At 33.9% G+C, this 27,418-nt stretch overlaps 1 protein-coding gene across 2 annotated transcripts in view; it reads right to left on the bottom strand.

Annotated features, from left to right (window-relative positions):
* Positions 1-27,418, bottom strand: part of WWC2 (WW and C2 domain containing 2) — a 228,315-nt gene that overhangs the window by 68,838 nt on the left and 132,059 nt on the right. For both annotated transcript variants that reach the window (XM_074275325.1, XM_074275326.1), the window contains exons 5-9: positions 23,211-23,290; positions 13,383-13,512; positions 10,886-11,032; positions 9,815-9,888; positions 3,711-3,953 (exon numbers count right to left, since the gene is read on the bottom strand). In XM_074275325.1, coding sequence (XP_074131426.1) covers positions 3,711-3,953; positions 9,815-9,888; positions 10,886-11,032; positions 13,383-13,512; positions 23,211-23,290 — 674 coding nt within the window. The remainder of the gene's footprint in view (positions 1-3,710; positions 3,954-9,814; positions 9,889-10,885; positions 11,033-13,382; positions 13,513-23,210; positions 23,291-27,418) is intronic.

Here is a 27,418-nt window from a genome sequence, read left to right as displayed (position 1 = left end):
AGGCTATATCTTTCCTGTCAAAAGGGAAAACAGGAATTCCCAAACTGAATACACTGCATTCTCCCCTCTGGAGGCTGCTTTAGGTAATTAGCCAAGACTCAGGTAGTCTCAGGACACAACAAGGACTGCTGATAATATATATATATACTGCTATTCTTAGCAGCATATTAAACACTTGTGATTATATAGTCTTTATCAAGTGTCTCAAGTAAGAGTTGTCAACCAGAGCACAAATATGACTGTCTATATGCATTATTACCTAAGATTATGATAGTTTTTAGTTCTTTAGTACATTACCTTGGCTATCTCAAAGCACTTTGGAATTCTAGGCATTATCACATTATCCCTTTTAATCAGACTACACCTGTCTTATCTCATTACACTTTAAGCCTCCAGAGGGGAGAGACTCACTCACCTGAATTTTTGTATTTTTAGTACCATGGACAGGGCAGGTAGATGATAAATATTGGATTAAGCTTTTTAAAAATAAGACCAGTACAATTTAAGTAACACAAAAGATAGATATCAACAGATTTATGTACAGTTAAAGGGAGTTCTCTCTTGAAGTGCCCCAAGGAATCCATTTCATGACCTCGGGCTGTTTAACATTTTTATCAACCATTTGGATTAGGCTATAACTGACATAGTTATTAGGTCTGAGGACAGAAAGTTGGAAGGGAGAACAGGCCAAGATGTCAGATGATAGAACTGGAATACAAAAAGATATCCACAGACTAGAACAACGGGCAGGATATAATAAATTGAAATTTAAACGGAATACAATCCCTGAGATTGAAGAATCAACTTCACAAGTAGAAGATGAAGGAAGCATGGATAAATAATAGTTCCAATTTAAAAAACAAGTTCTAGGGGTTTTTAGTAAATTATCAGTTTGACACAATAACTAAGCCACGTGGAATAAAAAGGCTCATAAGTAAAGTGACAGTCACTCCATCAAACAACAATCTATCTTCTTGTATTCTACTCTATTACAAGAAGGTAAGTAGGATGTGAGAGGGCTGGAGATAAGAACACATAAGAATCAGTTGGGGGTATTTAATATGAGGAAAAGAAGACTTCACTTGATGGGAGGTTTGTATGTAGAAGAACTTTTTTTCTGGAGGGAAGGAGGGAGGAGGAGGGAAGAAGAAAGAGCGAGAGAAAGAACTCTAAGAACTAAAAACAATGCATACAAGATGCAGAGGCACATTTAGGCTCAATCTAAAGGAAAATCTCTCAATACACTGAGTTGTCCAAAATGGACTGGGCTAGTGAATTCCCTCTCATCATACATCTCCCTTCAAAAGCAGGATGTGGGAAATAGTATAGGGATGATTAGGGTATAAGTTTCTCAGGGGTAAGGAGTGAGTGTGTGTGTGTGTGTGTGTGTGTGTGTGTGTGTGTGTGTGTGTGTGTGTGTGGTGTGTCTTTGCTTCTTTTTGTACTCCCAGTGCTTAAAATAAAATGTTAATTGACTGATTCTTGTTCTAATGTGGGTTATACTTAATTGCACCTAAAGTTATGTAATTCTGTGACTATTATTTAGATGCATCTGTGATCTCATCAGGGTGCATACTGCCTCCACAGGTGCTGATCATAATCCCTCTAAAACCCCAAATCCTATAGGAGGTTTATCTAGATCTTTCTATATATCCTTTATAGAAAATCACCAACACACTGGCCTCTTCTAAGGACCACATTAGACTAGCTAGCCATCTGGCTGCCCAAGAACTGCTAGCAGATTTATCCAAACATATTTATCCCATCTTTTTTTTTTTTCCCCAGGATTCTTAACACTGATTTACTTTTTTTTTTTCCTCACCAAGCTGAATATCTTTTAGAATCCATCCAAAAGAAAACAAAAGGATTTCATATTCTCTACATCTTTCTGTTGACTCTAAGATTAGAAAAATCTAGTCTGCTGTAGAAAATCATCTGCAAAAATTAGCCTGCTCCCTTTACATATTTTCGTCCCGGATATCCTTAATATATGCACAGACTTATAAATGAGACTTTAAGGAGATAAGGAAGCAGGTAGATAGATTGAGAGGGAGGTGGCTATCTTCTCACTTACCTTTTCTGACTCTTTCTCTATTCTTTTGGTACTTTTTAAAAAGATCATGTTGAAAAATCGATCCCAGAGTACTTATAACATTAGATTATCACCAACATAGACTTCCTTTCTGTCTATATGGTCCAAGTTTAGCTATTCTTCCCCCAACAAAATATAAGCAATTTGGGAACAGAGGACTACTGAATTCTTTGTCATGTATATAACAGATGCTTAATAAATGTTAGTTGATTGACTTGTTCATATTAAACGTCTCCTCAAAGAGCAAAATCTAGTATTGAGTTAATATGGTTTGTTCTCTGTAACTGGCTTCTTTGAATTTTTTGCCTTTTGTTATTTTAAGTTCATGTAGACACAGCCTTCATTACAGTATTGGCAGTGAAGACAGAAACAAAAAGCAAAAAATGAATGCGGAATACAAAATATTTCCAAGCACATTTTTTGCCAATAATTGTGAGTATTTTAAAAGAAATACAAGTCACAGAAAATAGAAATAATGTGAATTTCTTGACCAGAGACCTGGCCATGGCAGCAATACCTATTAGGGAGAGGTTCCATGACATACCCTAAGGGCATGTCTTCAGTGTTTCTCCACCCCCTCAGCCTCACATTAGCTCAGCTTCTGGAAGGAAGGCCAAGCCTTTGGAGAAACCCTTATCTGCCTGTATTAATCAGCAGGGACTACATTTCCAAAGCCTAACTGGAGGAGTTAATTACAACCTAATCTAAACGGCTCTATTTCTATATCTCCTAAATGATTGGTTTACAGAAATGGGCCCCTTCAGGTTAAATGATCAATTTACATCTTCCCACCAAAACAAAGTCTGAAAATTGCTTCAAGTTCTCCCCTTCACATTTGCACCTGCTTCTGAGGGGGGTTTCAACTGACAAACAAAAGCCAATTGAACATTCTGTGACCTGTAAAAATATCAAAGGCAGTTAGGGAAGGTTGTATTTTCTCTGCAAAACAAAAAGCAATAAACCTCTGCATTCTTGTGAGTAATAAAACTGAGAATAGGAAATTTCAGGTGCTGTAACACTCCAGATAATCTTCATTATCAAAGGGCAATAGTTTACAACTATTGTTATCAAAGCTAGTAAATGATGTTCTACATTTCTGATGACATGTCAACATTCCTTGTTATTTAACATCTGTCACCAGCATTTTCGAGAGTTTAACAAACCCAGGACAAAGGAAGTGGCCAAGCACATATGGGGGGGGGGGGGGGGGAAAGGGAGTAAGTGTGTGAATGCATGTGTGTGTGTGTATGTGTGTGTGTGTGTGAGAGAGAGAGAGAGAGAAACAGAAAGAGAGAGAGAGAGAGAGAGAGAGAGAGAGAGAGAGAGAGAGAGAGAGAGAGAGAGAGAGAACAGAGAGAAACAGAGAGAGAGAGAGAGAGAGAGAGAGAGAGAGAGAGAGAGAGAGAAAAAGAGAAAGAGAGAGAGAGAGAGAGAGAGAGAGAGAGAGAGAGAGAGAGAGAGAGAGAGAGAGAGAAGAGAGAGAAAAAGAAATAGAGATAAAGAGAGGGACAGGGAGAGGAAGAGAGGGACAAGGAGAAGGACATGGCCATACAGAAGATCCCTAAAACGGCCCCAAAGTCTAAGCCACATTTGAGGTGACCACAAGGATAAAACATACCTCTCAGCAAGGGCTCGACTGGGCGTGTTTTTCACAGACAGCAGCTCTTCCTCCAGAAGCTTCCTTTGGCCTTCTAGGTAGTCCAACTCACCCTGACTACGTTTTTGAGGTGTAACAAACTGAAGCTCTTTCAAAAATTCTTCTTTTTCATTAATCAACATCAGTTTCTCCTTCTCGACATCCAAGTCCCCAGGCCAGGGCTCGTTGTCTAACTTGGATAGCTCAATTTTTAAATTGGCCATGCTAAGGGGGGAAAAAAAAGCAAAGGAAATAAGCATACTTTATAATTTCTAGGAAAGGAAAAATTCAAAAGAGCTTATATGTGGACTAAAATGTCAATAATTTAACTAACTGGAAAGGAATTTTTCCTGGTTTGAGGCCATCCTAAAACAACAATCCTTAACCATAGTCTTTCTGTGATTTCAACGTTCTCTGTGTCCTTGATAAATCATTTAATCCAAGTAATTCATTTTCCCATCATGTTACAAAAGAATGGAAAGTAGGATATAGACAGGAGGAGTCAAGTTCCAGAGGAAACAGAACAGTATTGGTAGGTAGATGACAGCTCAAATATTCCAATGTGAGTGATGTTTGGAAGGCTCCTAACCATTTCTATTCCCTATTGATTGCAGGAGTCTGAAATTCTATGATTTGCATTTAATTCATAGAATTAAAGATACACAGCTAGAAGGGGGAGCCCAGGTCTTCCAACATCCTACCCTATTAATATCCCTCATTTTTCAGAAAAAGAAATTAAAGCTCAGAGACATTAAATGATTTGCCTAAGAACACACAAATGATTATGCAGCAGGAGATCTGAACCTCAAATCTAGTACTTTTTCCACTAAATACAAATACTTTTGATGGTGACATCACTTTAGTTCCTGGCGCACCATATTCATCTTTACCTATATATCATTATATTACAAGTAACATTACAAGTAAAATATAAGCTACCTGACGGCAGGACCTGCTTTTCATTTTATTTTTTATATTATATATTATATATATTTCAAAAAATTGTGTGTGTGTGTGTATATATATATATATATATATATGTATGTATGTATGTATGTATGTGTATATATGTATATGTGACAGTAAATAGCAGATGCTTAGGAAAAGTTGATTAAACTTATTTGATCAGGACAGTGAACAAGTGATTCAGGCCCAGAGATGTTGTTATTAAAAGCTAAAAAGAGAGGTGGGAAAACAATGAACTGATATGGTTTTGCCAAGTAATACCCCAAAAAAACTTTTCATACTACCAATTCTCCCATCATTCCTCAACTTCCGCCCCCAAAAATTAGGGCAAAATCAGTAACCTGCAGGCTTCCTCCCTGTGTGCATTCTCCTCAGGCTATAATTTTTGGCAGCCTCTTTCCCTTCCTTGGTAACTGTAAACTGGCTTCACCTGCATAAATATTTTAGGGTGAGGGGCACAAAATGTGATTTACCCTGAAGCTCCTGCTTCTTAGAAATTAATCCTGGTGTTAGCAATTTTTGAATATTTTTATTCTTACTTTATTTTTTCATCTAGTTTTTTAAAAAATTAAATATTTTCCAAAAAGAACAAGAGGATAATGGGCACTAGTGGACATCAGGAAAATGAAAAATTGTGTGAAAATAGGACCCTTGCATTTTCAGAAATAAACACTTTTCCAACTTTACATTTTTATCCAGGCAAGGCTTAGCCTCAATTAAAAGCTCAATGTTGACACTGGGTTAGTCGGAGTCCCAATCAAGAAGACAAAGCCCCGCTGATATAATATTAAAGCAATAATGTTTCACTACAAAACAAAAGGAGAAAAAAGGGATGTTTTTACTAGTTTGATTATAAGCAGAAGATTCAAAGGGCACTATTTATTTAAAGAGCACATTATGGTCTCTCCTGAAGCAATCAGTGTTTCTGTAAAGAATGGCAATATGATAGGAGTAAGATACCAAAGAGCATGTAGCAGGAGAAAATAAAATCATGAGGGAAGAACAACTCTCTCACCTCCCACCATATAAAAGTCCAATCAAGAATAAAGTCACAAATGATCTTACATTCTACCGCAATAAGCCTTATGTTCTAACCAAAAACATATTTGCCATGTTGAACTGGCACTTGTATGGGTGGGGTACTTCTGATTTTCATCCACCATCTGCACTTACAATGGATGTAACATCAGCTATTCTTCAGCTTTCTCCACAAAACTATAAACAACTGCCTCAACATACTGAAAAATTAATCATCAAAATGCTAAATAAGCATGATATTATTAGCTTCATTAAGCACATAAAACAGAGAGTAGAAGGAGAAAACAGATGAGAGAAACAAAGCCCACTCCTTTATTTATTCAGAATTCAGTAGGAAAAAGCATTTTCAACGTAAGCACAGATCCCTGAAATTTATCTTCCTTTCAATATTACCAGTAGCTTTACAATAAAATTAAAAATGGTCATATAAGAGAGCTCCCTCCAAAATGGGCAAAAGCCAGTATCTTCAATTGTGGTGTGAAGTAATTAATGAAACAAACTGGGGGCAGATTTGTATAAAGGTGGGGAGAAAAGGACACTTTTTTTTTTTTAAACAAGTCAAGCATGAAATAGCTGCTGAATTTCAGATGTATTTTCTAGAGGATGCTTCAAGGTAAAAGAATTTGAATAAAAGAATATGAACAAAAGTGTTTAGAATTCCTAGGAAAAAAGGCTATTTAAGTTTCTGCTATATGTAATGATGAGCTAAGCAGAGAAAAACTTATAGATTTCCTTGCACATAGTAGGCATGCAAATGTTTAATGAATTAAGGGTCCAAAAATTGATTTTATCCAAAGTTTCAGGGATGAAAAGTTATGTAAGGGATTCAATAGTATAAAGAGATGGCCTTAGGCATGCATGCATCCCCAATGTAGATTTCTTGCTATGGAGGTCGTTTCTTATGACTTATTTCACTCAATGAAATGTATAAAATTTTTGAATTATAATCAAAACAACTCTCTCTGCTGCTTTTGCTTCACTAAAGGAGTATAGCTTGGAGTCATACACTACTCAAATCTTATACCTTGCTGTGTCCCTGTGCTAGAGCAGCAGGATGCATCTATTTGCTACTTTATACCGACATGAAAATACACTAAAAATGAACTTGTACTTGTTCTAATCATTCAATCAACAAATATTATACAAATAACAGCTAGCATGTATCGAGTACTTAAAGGTTTGCAAAGCACTTTACCTGAGTTATCTGATTTGATTCCCTAGCATATATAAGGCATAACAAGAGGACAGACAGTGAAGAGATTTCCTGCCCTCAAGGAACATAACAATCTAACTAGTTTAAACTTAAAAGACACGGCAAAGACAGCCTCTTTAAATACAATCTGTCAGTTCACCTTCACTAATGGGGGGTAAGTATGTATCCATGTTTCTGTAAATATAACAGTGTTGTAGGTTTTTCTTGCTAAAGTTGGGTTAGAGAAATGAAGGGTGTTTTTTTCCCCCTTCAATTAAACTTATCAAACTTGAATTTTGACTCTGTAGATATATTTAATTAGAGAGAATGAATGCTAATAGCCACATTGGTAGGTGGCATGTTATATAGGAAAGTTATGCCATTATTTATTAAAAGCGGCTGAATTGTAATATTTTACAGAGGAGCTATACGTAAGCAAGCTTCAAAAAAAACTTACACTGTTGTTTAAAAGAAAACAAAAACTCCCAACAATAAATTTTAAATGACTACTAATCAGATATGTTACAATGGAAAGGAGATGAGGAAATGAACTTGCTGCTTTTTTTTTTTAAAGAACTATTGGTGTGAAACATTATATATATTGTCAGACTTCACAGATATATTGGTTAGTTTTGCTGATTTTATTCCCTTCTTTAGTTCTTTAGAGGAGGTTAATTCACTAAGTGGGGAGGTAGAAAGAGATATATTTGGAAAGGAACAAAATATAAAACAGAGGATAGCAATACAATTTAAAAAAAATTCTATCTAGCCCAGTTCATGGATACATAGTAGGTACTTGTTGAATATGCTAAATGAAGATAATTAAAAAGAGAAGAATGCATAAGAGGCTCAGCATTCAACTCAATATTTTAGGCTAAATATATTTGCCAGGTAGTAAACTGATTTATGTTCTTAGGACCTTTAATTTGCAATTTGAATATGCTTGAGGAAATATGTTACTTTAAATCATGTAAGTAAGCATTTATTAAGTGCCTATTATACAAAGTGTTAAGCACTGAAGATACAAAAAAAGGCAAATAAAACTTTCTTGTATGTCAAGGATCTTACAGAGAAAGTGGAGAGACAATATGCAGACAACTATATAATATTTTAAACTTATCACCAATTTCAATCATAATCATATTCTTCAACAGCCAAACAAAATATTTTTTAGATTAAAGTCCTCAATAAATACTTCAAATTTGTCCTTCTAAGAAAAATCAACTCTACTATAGCTCTACTTTTAGCAGATTTTAAATCTAGAGAGGTAACACATTTTCTCCCTCTATGTTTTCCTAAGTGATAAAAGATATTTTCTAAGCTTTTAGATAAGGGATATAATCAAGCCAAAGGTATCACTGGAATTCTTCCTCATAAAACAAAAAAATAAATAAGCAAATAACACTAAGAAAAAAGGACTGTCCTTTTATTTCCTGAAAATAGGTATATATAATCCTTTTTTAAAAGTTGTTCTTTACTATTGTTTTTGCAAAGATAGTGATTTGACAAATTTGCAAAGAGTGATTTGACAGTTCCTTTGACAGATAAGGAAAATGAGACAGAGTAAAGCCCAAAGTAAAAACACAGCTGGTGAGTGTTTAAGGTCAAATTTGATCTAAGGTCTTTAGTCCATATACTAGACAGTAGTCTAGAACTTAGCACAGAGTAAGGGTTTTCTAAAACTGACTGATATTGAGTACCTTCTGCCACACAGGAGCAGAGTCCTAAAGCAGAAAAGAAAGAAGTACATAAATCTTAGAAAGAGTACTTAAATGAAACGACCAGCAGAATGATTTCAGAAAGTCCTGGCGAGACTTATGCTAAATGAAGTAAGTAAAACCAAGAGAACATTGTTCATGGCAACAAGATTATGTGATGATCAACTGTGATGGATGTGGCTCTTCTCAACAATTCAGGCCAATTCCAATTGACATGTGATGGAAAAAGCCAACTGCATTCACAGAGAAGACTGTAGGGACTAAATGTTGATCACAACATAGTATTTCACCTTTTTTGTTATTGCTTATTTTTTCTTTCATTTTTTTTCCTTTTTGATCTAATTTTTCTTGTATAGCATGATACATGTGGAAATATGTATGGAAGAATTGCACATGTTTAACATATATTGGATTGCTTGCTATCTAGGGAGTGGGAGAAAAATTTGGAGCACAAGGTTTTGCAAGGGTGAATGCTGAAAACTTTCTTTGCATTTGTTTGTAAAACAAAAAGTTATTATTAAAGAAAGAAAAAGAAAGAAAGAATACTTAAATAAAAGAGTTTTTTCTTCATTGTTCACACTGAAGAGAGCTGTAAGAAAGGTAATCATAGAGATGTAAGAAACATCCCAGGGCCCCCAAAGATGGAAGAAATAAATAGAACTTCACTTTAGGGAGAAAGACTACTTTGGGCTTTGACTTAACAGGTATTTTATCTTTGATAAGGGTAGGCTGAGTCTTGGTGCAAAGCAGTTGGAAGAATTTGGGCCACTCTTGTGATTTAATAGTAACAAAGCCTCTAATTTAATGCAACATTATCCAATTCCTGAATTGGATAATGCAACCTTCTTTATTTCAATGGGAACCAATGGATTCCTAAAAATTCCTTTTTTCTTTAAAGAACAGGGTAAATTCCTCAAAGCTCTCATTTCTTTTATTCTACATTCTAACAATATTCTTTCAGATTAAAAGGGGGAAAAAAAGGGAAATACAAACTCCGCCAGGCCTATCTTTTAAAATAAAAATAAAATTTAAAGGAGAAATGTTGGCTACTTAAGCCTAGTTTGCCTCTGAAGCAGCCAGTAGATGTCACTATAAGAACAAAGATTAACTCCAACAAAGAAAATATATTTTGAACCCCTTGCCCAATGAACACAGATAATTCCAATTACTACCTTCTTTTGGCTTCTTCATATCGTAGACTTAACCTGACTTTTTCTGCTAAGTTGGCTCTACTTCTCGCTCCAAACTAGTAAAAGAAAGAAACAAATAAACAGAATTAAATCTGTAATGAATGAAGCAAATTATTTGTTTAATTATTTTCAGGAACAACAAGTAAATTGTTATGTTTAAGGAAATTTTATACAAATTAGGATTTAAAAAAAAAAGATAATCTATATATTTGCTAGTGTCAATAAAGTAACAAAAAAAAAGCTTCTGAAGAGAATCAATTTTGTAGTGCATCTAAAAGCAGCTTTCCTTTATGTTACATTCAAGGTAAAAATGTTAGGTAAATATTTCTGGTGGCTTAAATTTTATGACAGGTGTGTAGGCTCAATAAAATACATGAACTGGAACTAATTTCTTTGTCTCTAAGAGCTAAATTTCCATCAATTAACTTTCAACTGCACAAAATGAAAACCAAGTAGGTTTAAGCACAATTTTTCAAATGTCAGGCAGGGTCATGACCTCTACTTGACTTACTTTTATAATCATGCTTCAAGGGAAGGTAAGAACAGGAAATCAGTTAGGGGTATATAAGAAAAGGCATTCATTATTGTTCCAAAACAACTAAGAAGCAAAAAAAGAACTAAGGAAACTTAGAAAAATGCCTATGCCTACTTTTCTTTAAATATAATATAAAAATGTATTTTCTTTATGGTTTTAAAATCTATTTCACAGTAGATGTTTTAAAAATTATGGTAAAAAACAAAACAAAACAAAAAAAGAGCCAGCATAAATTCAAATTATGAGTTTCTTAAGAGTTTTAATGGAATACCTGAATATAGCCTGAGGAAGATTAAACAAAACTGTTCATATGGAAAGGATGTGAATAACCTTGGCTCTCATCCAGAAAAAATAGAGCCATGATTTTTTAAAACCTGCCTCATGAGGATAAAGAACTGCGTTGGTATGGCTGGACTTCAAACCTTGGAATCTAGCTGGTAGTCCTGTTCTCCATTTCCACTGGATTCAAGCCCCTCTAGTGAGAGCATTCTAGCCTCCCTCTCCATAAAGTCACTTACATCTCCAGAGATGCCTGTTTGAGACCCAACATCGAGGGTCTGTCTGGAGAGAGATAAATGAGAGCTCACAGAGTTGGCTCTTAAGTCTGGTTCAGATCTCTCAATGCTTTGGTCCAAATGAAGCCGTTCCTGCAGCTTAGCGAGACTCTGTTCAGAAAACACAAATTATTTTTTAAAACATTTTTATTCAAGATAGCCTGCCTTAAAGCAAAATTAAACACTCATTCAATCCCATAAAAGAAATGTTCATTAACTTCATTGGAATATACACTTTTACTGAAATGGATTAGACATAGTTTGGCAATAAAATAAGTTGTTTTGTATTTCTAGACATAAAATAGTGCTCGAAAATGCTCAATTTAGCACCATTTTATGTTAAATATTATACACACACATAAATATATATATATAAACTATATCAATGGCCATCTTATTTTTCCAGATCTCTGGAAATGAAAAGAAATAACATCTTAATTCAATATACAATACATGCCTTCCTGATTAAAAAACGTTTCATGATTATATTTATTTATATTTAGTTTGTAGGTAACAGAAATTTTGTGAATGATTAATTTTAATAAAAATGAATCATTCTGACTGTGTTGAAATACTTATCATTTGGTGTTTTTTTTTAAATCCTAGAATTCTAAAATTTTAAAGTGATTTTTTTAGCTCTAGAGAATCTGAGGCCCAAATAAGCCTAATGATTTAAATATAAGGTCATATAATCAGTAGTGACACAGCCAACTCTAGAACTGAGGGAAATAATGGTCTCATTTCTTGTCCAATCGACATGTTTTGTAAAACCAGATTTTCATAAATTGGGTTTGCTTAAAGTAAGGAAAGACTCCTTTCTACCATGCATAGTAAAATTACTAAAAACCCAATATAAGGAGAAAAATTTGGAACACAAAGTTTCACAAAAAAAAAAAAAAAAAAATGGCAAAAGCATCTTTACATGCATTTGAAAAAATAAAGTATTACTGAGAAGAAAAAAACAACAATTCAATATACCAATTTTGACAAGAAACTGGGTCATGGCAACCCAAGTTTAATTTCAAATTATCTTCATATCAGGCCAGAAAGCAGCTCCAAGCTGACATCTATCTCTAGCTAAAACAAATAATTATATAACTAATATAAAACATTATTAAACTAAAATTTTAAAAATATTTAAGAATTTGCTTTTTTTCTAAAAATTAAACTATAATATAAAATCCTATCAGTGTTTGCACAAACAAGCAGAGTATACATTACCTAGTTTGGTGACCAAAGAAAAAGATTCATCTTCTTGAGTAAAAGATTTTCTTTTAACTATGGGCATTAGATGAGTCCAAAGTTTGATTCAAGGATAATAAAAGTGGTTTAACTCCACAAATTTTCTGACAGTGAAGATACTTTTAATTTTTTTATGATCCAATGTTAAGATTATTTTATTGTTAAACATTAAGATTCTTATACTGTAAAGAGAGATTATTATAAAAGTAAACTAGGGCATCTAAAAAGAAACCTTAAAGTTGTTGACTGGCTATAGAAAATTAAAAATCTCTCTCCCCCTTAATATACACATATATATAATCACCATTGTTTTATAAATTATCTACTTCAGGCATTTATATTTAATTTTAATTTTAAGACTGATCTTATCCAGAGTAGAAATATCACAATGGTATTAGATATTCCTTCAAAAAAGGTCAACTAAGTAATCACACTAAGATGTGTTTAGAGCTCAAAAATCTGAAATATATTCGATATGGCTTCAGCAAATTAAATATAGTTTGTTTATTCTCTTATGAAGTTTTGATCTATTGGCAAATGTCTACAGTCCTAGGAATGTGGCAGACAGCACAATGTAGTGAACTGAATGGCAATGTATGACATGAACGCACTGACTGCAGAACTGCAACTATTTGGCATCAACAATCTTACTTAATTACATCAAGACTAGTCTAAGACATTGGTCATCTCTAGTTCAGAAGCCCTTTCCAATTGGTTTTAGGATCCTACAAGAAGTTTTCAATTTCCCTTTTTTTAATGTGTTATCTTCCCGGATTAAAATGTAAACTCATTGATAGGCAGAGACTCCCTTTCTTTTTTGCTTATTCCTAGATAAGCCTAGCACAGTGCCCGGCAGATAGCCAGCACTTAATAAATTTTTGTCAACCTAACTTGATGATAGAATTAGGAGTCCCCTACTCCATGCATGGCTCTAGGGACCATTGAATGTCAGTCATCCAAAGATTAAAAACTGCATGGGGTCCTCAGAATCAACCTGCTCTCCCTAATAATACCTGTTCTAATTTTAACACTCGCTCTCAACTTGTCTTGGGCTAAATTCAAACTCATTTTGATTCAAGAACAATGCTTGAACACAGTAGAAATTAGATAGTCACTTGATTTTCTGCAAATGGGTATTTTTCTCCCCCCAAAATATGTGAAAGACTTGAAAGAGTAGAAGTATGTTTTGAAAAATTGTTTTCATTAAAGTTATACATACCTGTATTAGATCTTGTTTCTCTTTCTCTCCTGAGCTAATGGCCTTTCTGATGGACTTCATTTCAGTTAGAATAGCTTTGGCCTTACTGAGTTCGTAGCCACTATGGTCTCCAGACATTTTCTGGTCAATTCTACACAAATACCAAACCAAAGGAAGACTAGTTAAATTGGTCTTCACATCAAAAACCTTGTCTGTAAATATCCTTTCTAGTTCCTAAATCCAACCTTCCCCATTATATTTGTTACAATCCAATTCATAATGGAGCAAGAACAATTACTCATCCCATTTTTAAATAGAAGATCTAGGCTATAGCAGACTTTCTCTTTCCTAGCTGTTTTTTCACCCATATAATTATATTCCTATTACTACCTACAAGTTCTATCATCCAAACCTCACACACATTTTGATTCCTATCTCCACCATTTTTAGAAGATTAAACTTTCGCAGAAAAGCAACACTAATAGTTTGACTACTGTGGCAACTACTGACATAAATATCTTTCAAATAAAGAAATAGTTCTTTATTTGGCCCTGGCAAGTAACCAGCTCCATCTAGGCTAAGAGGTTGTTTTTTTTCTTTCTAACCCCACCCTGCCAGATGTTATCTCTTCTTCATTTTTCGAAGCATATGAATAGAGAAAAATGGAAACGACTGTCTATCTTAATAACTTTGTATTTTAGGAACAAGACAGAATGGTATATATTATTTTTTTGCCAAATATGGATTGCTAACATTAGTTTAATGAAAATTCATCTTCAAAGGGATCTCATTATATGTGCAAATCTGGTTACCAACTGGACAACTGTCACTAGTATTCAGCCAGAAATAAATCTTGTGCGCCCCTTGTGCCAAGAGATATAAATGTGACTTTATGATTATTTTGTGTTATGTAAACCATCCAAATAACCTGATTCTATTTGAAAGATTTTTAGAATAATTTCTAAAGACCTTCCTAATCTTTACTCTCTGCTCTCTGATCTCATTACTAATACATTCAGTACTTTAATTGTTGAAATACAGTTGTTGTTTTGTCTTTTCATTCTTGTCTTCAGAGACATTTTAGCACACAAATCTGTTTTACCCATAGAATCTTTGGACAACCCACACAGTAGACTATATTTCCATGAATCTTCAGAGGAAGCTGTCACTGAGTTCCACTGACATCTAAGACATTTAAGAGTTTACATTTCTTTTGGATATAAACATTGTGACCTTGAAAACAATAGCTATTTCATCTTAACTTATATCCTTCCAACTAAAGTTTACCGTAACAAGTACTGTTTATAAATAACATATTTCCCCCAAGTACTACTTAAGTAAATAATTTATAATGCTAAACAAACAATTATAGCCCTGCTTTAAAGAACTTATTTTTTGTCATAAAGATCCTCATTACATAACAATTTTTTTTCCTATTTAAAAAAAATTCTACCACATAAAATGATATTGCTTTTTATTTTTATTTTTTTTTTCTATTTATCAGGCCAACCATTATACATAAGAAGAAATAGAGTGATTGAATACTATACACACTTACTGATGTAAAAGAGACCACAGAACTTTTGGAAAGGCAGGAGTAATTTCAAAGATTAATTTATCCAGGCTCTTCATTTTAAAGATTAAAGAAACAGAGGTCCAGAAATGATGTAGCTAAAGTGATATCTCTATTTGGAAGATTTTTTTACATTCACATTTGACTCTTGTAATAGATCATTCCCATCAGAACTTGACAAAAAATCCCAATTTTGATTTGGGGAAAGGACTTAGAAATTAATTGCTGGTTCCAAATATAAGATTCTAGAAGTATTTAATGAGGTTACTACGATCTTCGAAGGGGAGGGGAAAAAAGGTAAGACAATGTGACAGCTTTTGAATATTAGAAATTTTCAAGTATATTTAGAGTAAATTTATATAAGTTGTAAAATTCAGAATTTCATGAGGAGATAAACTTAGACTTTAAGAATAAACTTTTAAAACAAAACAAAACTGAAATTTGAAAACAAAAGCAAATAAACAATTTCTTCAGTTTAGGTTGGGTCCAAAAATTCTAGAAAACTAATTAGAATTTCAAGTAGGAGTCATAACAGGTAAGAATTTGCTTTGCCTTCAATGTCTAAATGAATAAGATTCAGATTATTTCAGACTAACAATTCACTTAATCGGACTCTGTCTACTGCCTTTGATTTTCCTCAGTCCTTTCTCCTCATTCTTCTTGATTATGATCCTCAAATGATCATAATAATAAAATGAAGGTGTGTGTGCACAACACATATATGTAAATCTAATTTTTGCTTTTATGTTTCTGCTTCTTAAGTATTCTTATTTATTAAAGTATATGAGATAATTATATTGCCTCTTACTTGTGTATACTATATGGTGGGTATTTTTTAGTAGGTTAAGGAATACTGACAGAAAAAAACATTTCCTCCATCCATGATATAAAAGTTCAGTACATGCTCTGGAAAATGTGGATACAAGCAGAAGAAACGTTTATACTTTTCATTTGCTTTAGCTGTGCTTGCAGTAGATATGCTGCTGCTGATCTCAGTCTATCCATGCGTAGCTAGCTTGTGTGACACTTGTCTATGACTTTTGGTAAATTCTCATTTGGGGGTTCACTCCACAAGCTTAAGATCTTCTTCTCATAGATCTCCTGACACATTAGAGATAGTAATGGAATGGGCAGTTTTTCTATCCATTACAACTTCCTTGTATTTATGCTACATACATACATACATACATACATATATATATATATATATATATATATATACATACATACATACATATATATATATATATATATATATATATATATATATATATAAAAATTTATTTATTTTCTGGTTATGCATCCCCTCTCCTTCTTTTGACTTCAATGCCTAGTTCATTTAAATTGCCTGAGTAAGAAATATAAATCAGGTTGTTGAACATCTAATTGCATATTATAATATGGACAATGGGGATTTTTTTTATCCACTTGGTTTTTCCTACAAGTCAAATTTTGTGTGATTATGGATATCATTAGGGGGGTTCTGAAATACTCTGGGGCTTGATGCAATCAATTTAATATCATTTCCAAAAGAGCATCTGGAGACACTCATAGGGAATCCCTCTTTAACAGAGATTTTTGTGCTGGATAATCTCCACAATTGTGCAAGAGAACATGATAAGTCTTTCCTGTTTTATGTTCTACTGGATACCAATAAATTGAAGGATATCTGAAAATTCTTTCAGTTGCTAAAGTTATCAAGGGGATATGTATAATTTTGACACATGCATGAGAAAAAAAGCTTCTAAGAAGGCAGCCTTTAATAATATTAATAGCTAACATTTATATAGTGCTTGACATATTCCAGGCATTGGACTAAGTACTTTACAAATATTATCTCATTTGATCTTCACAACAACTCTGGGAAGTAGGTACCATTATTGTTCCTATTTTATAATGGAGTACATGAAGTCAGGTCATACAACTAACATCACGGGTAAAATTTGAATTCAGGTCTTCCTGATTCCTGGTTCAATGATTTTTTTTTGCTTTACCAAACCAAATGACTATTTAGAATTGATGGGGGGAAAAAAGGATAAGGACACTAAGATCTTATAGTTTATTTACATTTCAGGCAATTGTATGACTATAATGATAAGCATTCCTTTGGGATACTGTTTCTATATGTCTGCACATTACTTTTTACTTAATTTTAAATATTTTATTTTTTTCCCCAATTACATGTAAAAACAGTTTTAGCATGCTTAAAAAATTTTTTTTTTGAATTTGAGATTCTTGCCATTTTTTCTTCCATCATTGAGAAGATAAACAATTTGATCCAAGTTATATATGTATAGTTATACAAAACATATTTCATGTTACTCGCATTGTGGAAAAAGATACAGGCCAAAAAACCCAAAACTAAACAAACAAACAAAAAATACCACGAGAAAAATAAAGAAATCATATGCTTAGATCTGCATCCAGATTCCATCACTTCTTAGGAGATAGATAACATTTTTCAGTTCTTCAAAATTGTCTTGGATCATGGCATTGTTAAGAATATTCAAGTCATTCACAGCTAATCATCCTACAATATTGCTGTTACTATACAATGTTCTGTTGGTTCTCATTTCACCTTGCATCAGTTCACATAAGTCTTTCCAGGTTTTACTAAGTACATCCTGCTCATCATTTATTATAGCATTATAGTATTCCATCACAATCATATTCAACTTGTTCAGTCAGTCCCCAATTGATAGACATCAATCAGCAATTCTTTATCACCACAAAAAGAGCTGCTATAAATATTTTTGGTTTTTTACCTCTTTACTGCCCATTACTTTTATAAACTCCTATTGCTGTTGGTGGTTATTTTCAAAGAGAATGACATTACAGGGTGATGGTCTTCACGTATGTGAATTAGATGTAAGAGGAGCAAAGCTGTGCAAAATCTTCACCCTCACTCTCTTTTCCAGACAAAATCCAGTGGCAAGACAAAGTCAGGGTTAGTAATAGCCTGCAATGCAGTGGATGAAATTGGCATTTCTGACCTATCTCTAAGCATTCCACAGCCTCTGTGTTAGTCACCTGCACAGACCTAGGAAGAAACTGTTTTCATCTGTCCATTCCGCTGAGGAAAGTCTTCACATGCTTGGTGCAGACATTCCCCTAACTCACTAACACTTTTAAGTTCTATCAACTGGATTAGTCCATTTGCTGAGACAATTTACCAGTATGTGGCTGTGCATGCTACAGCTTCTTGAAGCCATAAGTAAACCTTTGAGTCCCAGGTGGACCTCAAAGGCAGATGAGCAGTTCTACAAAGGGTTCTATAAGCCCACACACCTATGATTTTCTCAATGCATGTGTACACTCATAAAACATTTTGTAGAGAAGAATTAATAATTACTAATATTCTCTTGGCCACTTATTTTGTGATAATAAGTCGCCCACCACCAGCCACCACCAAATTTCCCTCTTTCAGTTTCCTTAAAACTCAACATACACAAAATTATGGCACCTCTAACACAGATTTCCTTGTGGATACATGAGTCTAGTCTAGTTGTTCTTACCATGTTTTTTTTTTCCCTTTCATGTCAACTTAACTTCCTCACATCACACATCCAGATCAGAAAGCTAAGAACTGCCTAAGGCTTCATTGTCTTTCACAAAAAACGAATTGTTCTGTCTATTATCTCAGTTATTTCCAACTGAATACTTTTGGGATGCATTTCCGTAGTTGGGTCTCTTGCCATGCTTTCTGAAACTGCTTTTTGCTGTACTGTGATGCAAACCAAGTCATAATTTTCTATGCTGTTCTTTATTAAGAATTCATAAATGAGCATATAGTCTAAACTATTTTTTCACTTGATTGACATCTTCCTCCACTTGACAAAGGGGTCAATCATTTGCTGGCTGAGATGGTTTCTAAATTCTTTTGCTCTCCTTTTTATAGGAATTGGCTGCTGTGAATAAACAACTTAGGAAATGTCAATATCTGTTCATTTTCTATTTTCCAGGATCAAACAACTGTTTATATAGGTCAGTGTATAGATACTCAAACTGCACAGATTTTTCTTCCTGGAATTGCTAATGATAAAACACCTTAGTGGCACAGTGGATAGAGTGCCATGCCTGGAGTCAGGAAGTACCTCAGGTACTTACTAGTTGTGGGACCCTGGGCAAGTCACTTAACTCTATTTGCCTCAGTTTCTTCATCTGTAAAATGTTCTGGAGAAGAAAGTGGCAAACTACTCCAGTATCTTTGCTAAGAAAACCCCAAATGTTGTCATGAAGAGTCAGACACAATCAAAATGAACAACACTTATTATATCTTTGCTCCAATAAATCAGAGATCTGTATATAGACACACAAATGATTTAAGAATAATTAACTTGTACAAAAATAAACATTCTTATTTAAATAGAAGCAACTTTATTTTTATGCTATTTGTTGCTTATTCACTAAGTTCAGTGCCTTCCAATTCTATTCTCAAAAAAAAAGTATTCAAGATACATCAGTGAAGGTTCCTGGGCAGTATGGCAAAATTCACATTTCTTTACTTCTGAGCCATATTTTCCAATTTTTTTTTTCCTTGCCTTTCCCTTTCTCATTTTTTTCCTTGAAGTCATTAGGTTTTAATGGGTGGATTTAACAAGGGGGGCCAGAGGAGGGGTTAACTGAATTCTTTATATAATTTTTAAGCTCATCATTCTTTGCAACAGATACTGTTAAAAGATTACAATGTAAAATGAAAACACTAAAAAACAGTAAAATTTCAAATCCAAGAAAAACACAGTATTTAAAATGCTGAAAAGTTTTTTACTGAGCTTCTATTTAAATCCTTTTTTGAAAGACTTATTTTTTTTCTTTTTAGCCACTCATCCCATTCTAGAAATAAGCAAAGATCCTTTCAGACCAACAGGCTCTTGATTTTTCTAAAGTCATCAGGTACCCAGATTTATATAGTTGCAAGACACATTAACGAGGGGGTATTTTGATTGAAGGACCAGGTAGACTGCATGCTACATGGCAGTACAATACTTTATTTAGTGTCCTACATTCCAAAAGAACCCACTTTATTCTGCATATAATTAAGGTGGACAAAAAGGTCTCTGACATAAGATATCATATCTTTCAGGTTTCAGCTAATGGGATTAGATTCATTCCAAAGTAGCTGCCTGAATTTCCACAAGTATCCATTGTTTTCCTGTGGTATGCTGTTGACAGATTCTCAAACATGCCTTGGATTCCTCTAAAAATTGCTTGCAAGTGAGCTGCTTTAACACAATACTTCATTGTGACATTAATATAATAAAAACAGCATGTTTGGCTAACCTTTAATCCTAGAATTGTGGTATGAGTTGTTGTTGTTTTAAAACAGCATTAGGCTTGTGTGCGGTCAATGATACCTAATTTATGGACAAAACTATTAGGGCAATTACTCCTTCACTTTCTAACCATAACCCCAAATTTATAGTAGTTTTCCCTCTCACAAAAACTTTTATTTTAGGAATTCAACATTTTCCAATCAATTCCATCATCCACTGAGGTAGATTAATTTTGAACTAAATATCTTCCTATTTAATGACAGGGATACAGTTGGGGGCAGGGGCTGGCATGAGAAAACTTATTTTGAACTCTGATTGTCCTCAAAAATTTAAACAAAAAATTGTGAGAGGGAAGGAGTACAAAACCTCAAACTAATTTGGTCTCCAGATTACTGCATTTAGTCTTGTTGATTTTTTAAAATTCAGTTCTTCGGGATGGCTTTGGTTTAGAACCATACTTTTAGGTCAGAATTGAAACCCACAGAGCTTTTAGGAATGTAGAGAAATCTACAGCACCAGTGTACTATGAAAGCCTTAGGTGAAATGGGAAAACAGAAACTAGGAGATATGTATATAAACACAAGTCACTATCCATGTATGGACTAGTGGTTAATGGAATTCCGGAAAAAATGGCACAAATGGTTATCCTTAGATGTCACCTGATATTAGACAATCAGTATTATGCTTTTGTGGAGTCAGCAAAATACCAAAGAACCAAAAGAAAAGATCAGAACACTTTTTATGTAGACCTTGGAAAACCCTATTTGGGAATTCCACGAGGACACATCCTTATATCCTCTAAAGATTTAGATAGACTGACAAAAATCGTTTTGGTTCCTGAGTACATCAGAGGATATCCTCCTGAGCTTATATGGCTGGAACTGAGTACATTCCCCAAAGGAGATACATTAGATAAGGCTGGTATTCTCAGGCAAGATGTGATAGAAGAAAGCATGAGAGTAAGCAGAAATATACTGTTCTTTGCCCAGGTTGTAGGAATCTCTCTGAACTTGGAATCACAGAAATTTACTGGAATAATTATTTCCTCTATGACAAATGATTTCTTAACCTGTATTTTAGAGATCTTTATTGTGGAAGAATTAACTATCCTTCCAAAGTAGACCAATCCATTTCTAGATAGCTCTAATTATGAGGAAGGTTTTCCTTCCATTAAGTCTAAATAAGGTCCTATGCAGCTTTCACCTACTAATCCTATGTCAAACTTCTTCAGACCAAGCAGAGGAAGTCTGTTCCCCAATTCCCAAAGAGCAATAAAATTACACATTTGATACAGCAATACCATTCCTAGGTCTATATCCCAAAGACATAATAAAAGAGGGTTGGGAAGGGGGAGGAACAAAGGATCTATTTGTACAAGAATGTTTATAGTAGCTTTTTTTTATAGTGGCTAAGAGTTGGAAATTAAGGGGATTCCCATCAGTTGGGAAAGGCTGAATATGGTATGTAGTTGTGATGAAATATTGTGCTGTGGGAATGATATGGAGAATAATTTTAGAAAAGCCTGAAAAGACTTACATGAAGTGAAACAAAATGAAGTGAACAGAGCCAGAAAAATGTTGTAGATATTAACAATAATACTGTATAATGAAAAATTGTGAATGGCTTATTTTCAACAAAACAATGATTCAAGACAATCCAGGAGGATTAGTGAGGAGGCATACTATCATTCTCCAGAAAAGTAAAGGATATTGTCTGAATGTGGAATGAAGCATGACACTTTTCATTTTCTTTCCATCTTTTTTTTTTTTATTCAAGTTTTCTAGTACAAAATGACTAACATGGAAAGGTTTTACCTGATTGCACATGTATAACCTATAACTCATTGCTTATCATTTCAGGAAAGGGAGAAAGGAGTAAGGAAAGGAGGGAAGGAAAGATAGAATCTGGAGTTCAAAACATTTTCAAAAAGTAAAAAAGCTGTTTTAACATGTAATTGGAAGAAAACAAAATATATGTATTTTTAAAAAGAAAGAAACTGAGACTTCATTTTATTTACTTTCTCTAATAAAAGCTGCTACTTCAGAGATTTTTTATTTTTTTTTTAAAGAAAGAATAAGAATAAAGAATAAGAGTTCCTTCTTTCCCATGAGGGAACTTCAAACACTTAAAGACTGCTAACATGTTCCCCACTAACAGACTAAAGATCTCAAATTTGTTCAATTGATCTTTGTGTGACATAGTCTCTATTCCCCTCATTATCACTTCATCATCATTCCTAGAGACACATCTTAACTTGCTAATGTTCCTCAAATGTGGCACTTAAAAAGTCAAACAAAGAGGAGGTAATGCTGGTAGATATTATCCCAGGCTAGCCAGAAGAAAAAAAATATACACAAGACACATTTTTTAATTTAACATAAATTATTAACATTTTCTTAAGTCTAAATAATCAATAAAACTATGAGTCAAGCCATGACTGATTTTGGAGTATTTGTCAATCTCCAAGATGTAGAGGTTCAAAATGAAAATTTCACAGCTGGTCCTTTGGTTCCCGCTGACTCTAACCCACCCCTGTCTACCTGCACACTATGCCCCATCTGACCACAGCCTACATAAAATAAGCTTTTCTAATGTGGTTGTTATATTCACTGCTTATTTATAAGTAGCTCAAGGCTACAGATATGTCCCCCTCTATTTGTGAATGTAAAAATAATATTTTACATTTAGATTCCTATTAAATTTCAACTTCTTAAATTCCATTCATCATTCTAGGGCACCAAGATCTAGGATCTTTTCTCTATCATCCACTGTGTTAGTTGACTCTCCAAGCAGTATATTCTGTATCCCCCTAAAGGAAGTCAATGCCTTGAGGTCAGAGACATGAAGTCATTAATGCTTTTTGTATCTCCATCTGTAGCACAGTACCTTATACAGAATACAATCAATTAAGTATGTGCTGAATCAAATCTCCACTGACACTTTATTTGCTACTAGAAAGGGCTTGTGATGTATTCAAGTTAATTTCAAATATTTTATACTCACTGTTGCAGTGTTTCAAAGCCTTGTTCTTTGTACAGTAATTCTTGCTTCATCTGTGAGAGTTCTCGCTTCAGTTTTTTAACCTTTTGTGAGAAATTAATGGAAGAATTAGGAAATAAAGTAGAAATAATTTCTTTAGAATTACAGACTGAAATATTGAAGGAACTTTCATTTTATTTAGTACAATTTTCTGATTTTAGAGATAAGGAAATTTAGGCTCAACATGTTTAACTGACTTGCCTAGATGAGAGCTATCAAGCAGAAGAAACTGGATTTGAAACCTGACTCTCTGGTATTATTACTCTTTCTATCACACCATACTGATCTGTAACATATGGAGATATATACTAATTTAAACAACCTTCTCTTAGCCATATTTATTTACGGGAGGGGGGGAGAAACATTAAAAAGGGATATTAATTGAGGGATGGAGGGAAGGAGAAACACAGGGTTATTTACTCAATTTCCAATGAAATATATTCCATAGAATCACAGAATTTAGAACTTGAGGGAATTCTTAATGTTGACTCTAATTCCTTTTATTTTATAAATGAGGAAACTGAGGCCTAGAGAAGAATTATTAATAGTAACAAAGCCAGGATTTAACTCCAAATCTTCTAGTATTAAATCTAATGTGCTTATATCCCAAGATAAATTATGCTAACTGACTCTTCAGAACAAACACTGGGAGAATCTAGCTAATTAGCCAGATGTCACTGGTATATCAAGACATTGTATTTTGTTCAATTATTAAAGTTCTTCACAAAGGGGTTAAAGACTGCTCACTTTGAGGTATCAAATTGAATTATAAAGTATCACACATATTTATTTTTGCCCTTTTTTTTTTTTCACTTTTGCATTTCTGAACTAAATAACTTAATTGTGATGGGCAGTTATCAACACTAGTTGGTATTCCCTCAGGAATTTCATGGGGTAATAGGGGAAATAAGACATATATGCATTTATAACTAAAGGAAGAATATAGATGATAATGAAAGGGAAACATGAGCAATGAGCTAAAGGCCTCATGGAAGGGATGGTATTTGATCTTGAAGAATCTATAATATTGATATATGGGACAAGCAGAATTGTGAGGTGGCAGAGAAGTGTTCATCACCACAGAATGATAATTATTATTCAAAGAGAAAATGGCAGCTCAGAAGATTCCCTTCAAACTTTAGACTCTTTGATGTTTCTACAAAATAATTCTTTGTTACTTTTTTAAAAGATATTAGTCAGTGACTAACATACAGAAAACATGAAAAAAATTCAAAGGAAACTATAGTTACCTTAGTTATAAATTATATTAAAAGTAATGAAAAATACTGATTCAAAAGAAAAGTTTCTGAAGCACATTTTCTTTCTGTCAGAAAAGATGTGGGGGAATAAGGGATGTTAAATGCTGCATATGCCAACAGCTGTCTTTGCTGTGTGAACTAGTTTTGCTTCTGAGTTTTTCTTTGTAACAACAAAAGATTTTAGGTAGATGGGGAAAGAAAGGGAACAAGGGGATATTGGATAAATGAGTCTAAATTCAAAAAGTATCAATACAACTTTTTACCAATACTTTTACCAAGTATTTTTCCAGAAGAAAGTAGTTAATTTGTTATGTGGCAAGAGTTACATGGATTGAATAACTATGATGGAAAGGAAAAGGACATCAATAAAATTCTTTTTAATATAATCCCCAAAAAGCAACTTCTAGTGGAGACAAACAGGGAATGACATTGGACATTTATTAATTCAGACACAACTACTTCAGAATTTGTGATACTTTTGAAAAGTTTTTGACAAAATGAAAAAGGATAATCTATTTATGTTTTAACTCAAAGTGAATCAACATTAAGCACTGCCTATGTATGCATCAAGGCCTTTTTCGGTTCTAAATCTATGGTCCAATGATCTACAGAAAAGCATATTGTGAATCAAAAAAAGCTACCAAAGTGTCCTGAACATAAAAATGACCTAGACACAAAGAGGATAATTAGGGTAGAGATCATACATGGAGTAGCAACATTGGAAAGAAGCAAAATGGAAAAGACTTGTCAGGCAGCAATGATGGCTTGTGCTAGGAGAGGGGCAGCAAAAAGGAAAACCAGTAATTGAGAAGTTAAAGATAATAGCAAGGCTTCAAGTATGGGAAACTAGGTAAAAATGAACTCAAAAGGAGACCCTGGCTTGCTTAGGCATCTAGTCAATTTCTGGTGATGGTTTCTGGTTAGCTTCAGGTGGACATGTTCAGTAAGAAGCAGAATATTCACATTTCAAGTTCTAAAGGCAGGGCAGGATAGGGCTAGAGACAGATTTGAATTCATCTCTATATAAGTGCTGGCAGAAATTATAGAAGTAAAATGAGACTGAAAGAAAAGTGGGTCATGGACAGCAACTTGGAAAACACTTGCTTTTGAGGGACTGGACAGGAGAGAAGGAGTCACTGAGAGAAAGAAAGTAATTAGTACGGAAGGAGAGCAAGAAGCAAGCTGCCATCTACAACAGATTTTTGTGGAAGGAACCAGATCTATGATTTCTTCTATACGGAAAACTTCCATGTGAAGAATCATACTCCACTGAGGAAGTCTAGTATATATATGGAACTTTTAGTCTTTAAAAGTGTCTTGACATGACACATATGAAAATATGCTTAAAATGACTGCATATGTTTAACATATCAGATTGCTTGTGGTCTTGGGGAGGAGGAGAGGTGAGGGAGAAATAAAAAATTTGAAAACCAGTGTGTGTCTTGGGGGTAGCTAGGTGGTACAGTGGATAGAGCACCAGCCCTGAATTCAGGAGGACCTGAGTTCAAATGTGAACTCAGACACTTAACACCTAGCTGTGTGACCCTGGGCAAGTCACTTAACCCCAGCCTCAGAAAACAAAAACAAAAACCAAAAAACCCAGTGTCTTACAAAAATAAATATTGAAAATGATATTTACATGTATTTGGAAAAACAAAATCCTAATGAGAAAAAAAAAAGTATATTGTGAACCAACTTTCTGATATGGTTAATTGACTTCAGTAGTCTTGTTTACATACAATATGTAGAAACTTTAAAAAGAGGGAGTGGTGTTAGAAGCTTCATGTGCTTAATTAATTCCCCCAAGAGATAAAAATGACTAAATGACTTAATGACTCATACAAGATCTTCCTGACTCCCAGGCCAGTTTTCTATTTATTACAGCACAGTTGCAGTTCACACATCACATTAATGAATGGAAAAATGAACATGAGAAAAATGAACATGAGAATGTAACAGAAATCATTCAGAATCAAGCCATCTTCTCTCTATGAACCACTGTACTATCATGTACCTCTCTCCCCTAATTTGGACTACTATTCTTAAGCTTCCCTACTTGTCCAGTGCATTATTAAGTGCCCAACTTCTGTAGGACACCATAAAGCATGTAAGTAAAAACTTCAGGTCATGGGAGGCTGATGTGGAAACAATGATAGTTCCCTTAGTATTGTTTCTGTTCAACCGTTTTTTAAAGTTTAGTTATAAAAGGCAAGTAAATATCTAGACAGGATCGTGTACTCCAGGATTACTATGTCAAAGCAAAAATTATAGTCAAAAGAGTGATTAGCAAGAAACAATAAAATGCTTAGTTCCAAAATGTATTAACTCTTCCTTCCAAAGTGAAAACTTACTTGCAAAATAGCCTAGAAGTGGCTCTATCACAGAGAAATATCTTCATCCTAATGTTTTCTCCAAAGCATCTAATTTTAATCAGCTGTAGTTCATCAGCTAATTTTATAGACAAGCTTCTGAAGCATCACAATATTAATAGCTAGAGTGGGTCTGTGCCAGAAAGACATGTTCTTTGCCTCTGGGAATATACTTCTTTCTCCAATGACTTCATAAAATAAATTGACATTTAAAATTTATTTCAAAGTTATTTTTGCCAGATATAAAGGTAAAGTGATTATATATGACACATATGACAGAAGTTCATAAGAACTCTGAGACCTCCTGCAGTTTCAGTGATGATGAGTCTTATTTTAAACAAAGGAAAAAGAATGGAAAAAGAGAAAAAAAGAGGAAAGAAAAAAGGAAGGAAAAGGTACCAGTCCTAGATTTACAAGACAGGCTGCCTTAGTAGAGAAGAGTTGACCTAAGAGTTCACAAAGCAACATTAAAACGATAATGAGCAAAATGGCATTTGACTAATGACTAACTCCACTTTTCCCCATTTCCTAACTTGTCTTTCAG

Source organism: Sminthopsis crassicaudata, chromosome 6 (genome assembly GCF_048593235.1).
Source record: "Sminthopsis crassicaudata isolate SCR6 chromosome 6, ASM4859323v1, whole genome shotgun sequence".
NCBI classification, from domain to species: domain Eukaryota; kingdom Metazoa; phylum Chordata; class Mammalia; order Dasyuromorphia; family Dasyuridae; genus Sminthopsis; species Sminthopsis crassicaudata.
The sequence above is the reverse complement of the archived record's forward strand: the minus strand, read 5'-3'. Positions and strand labels throughout refer to the sequence as shown.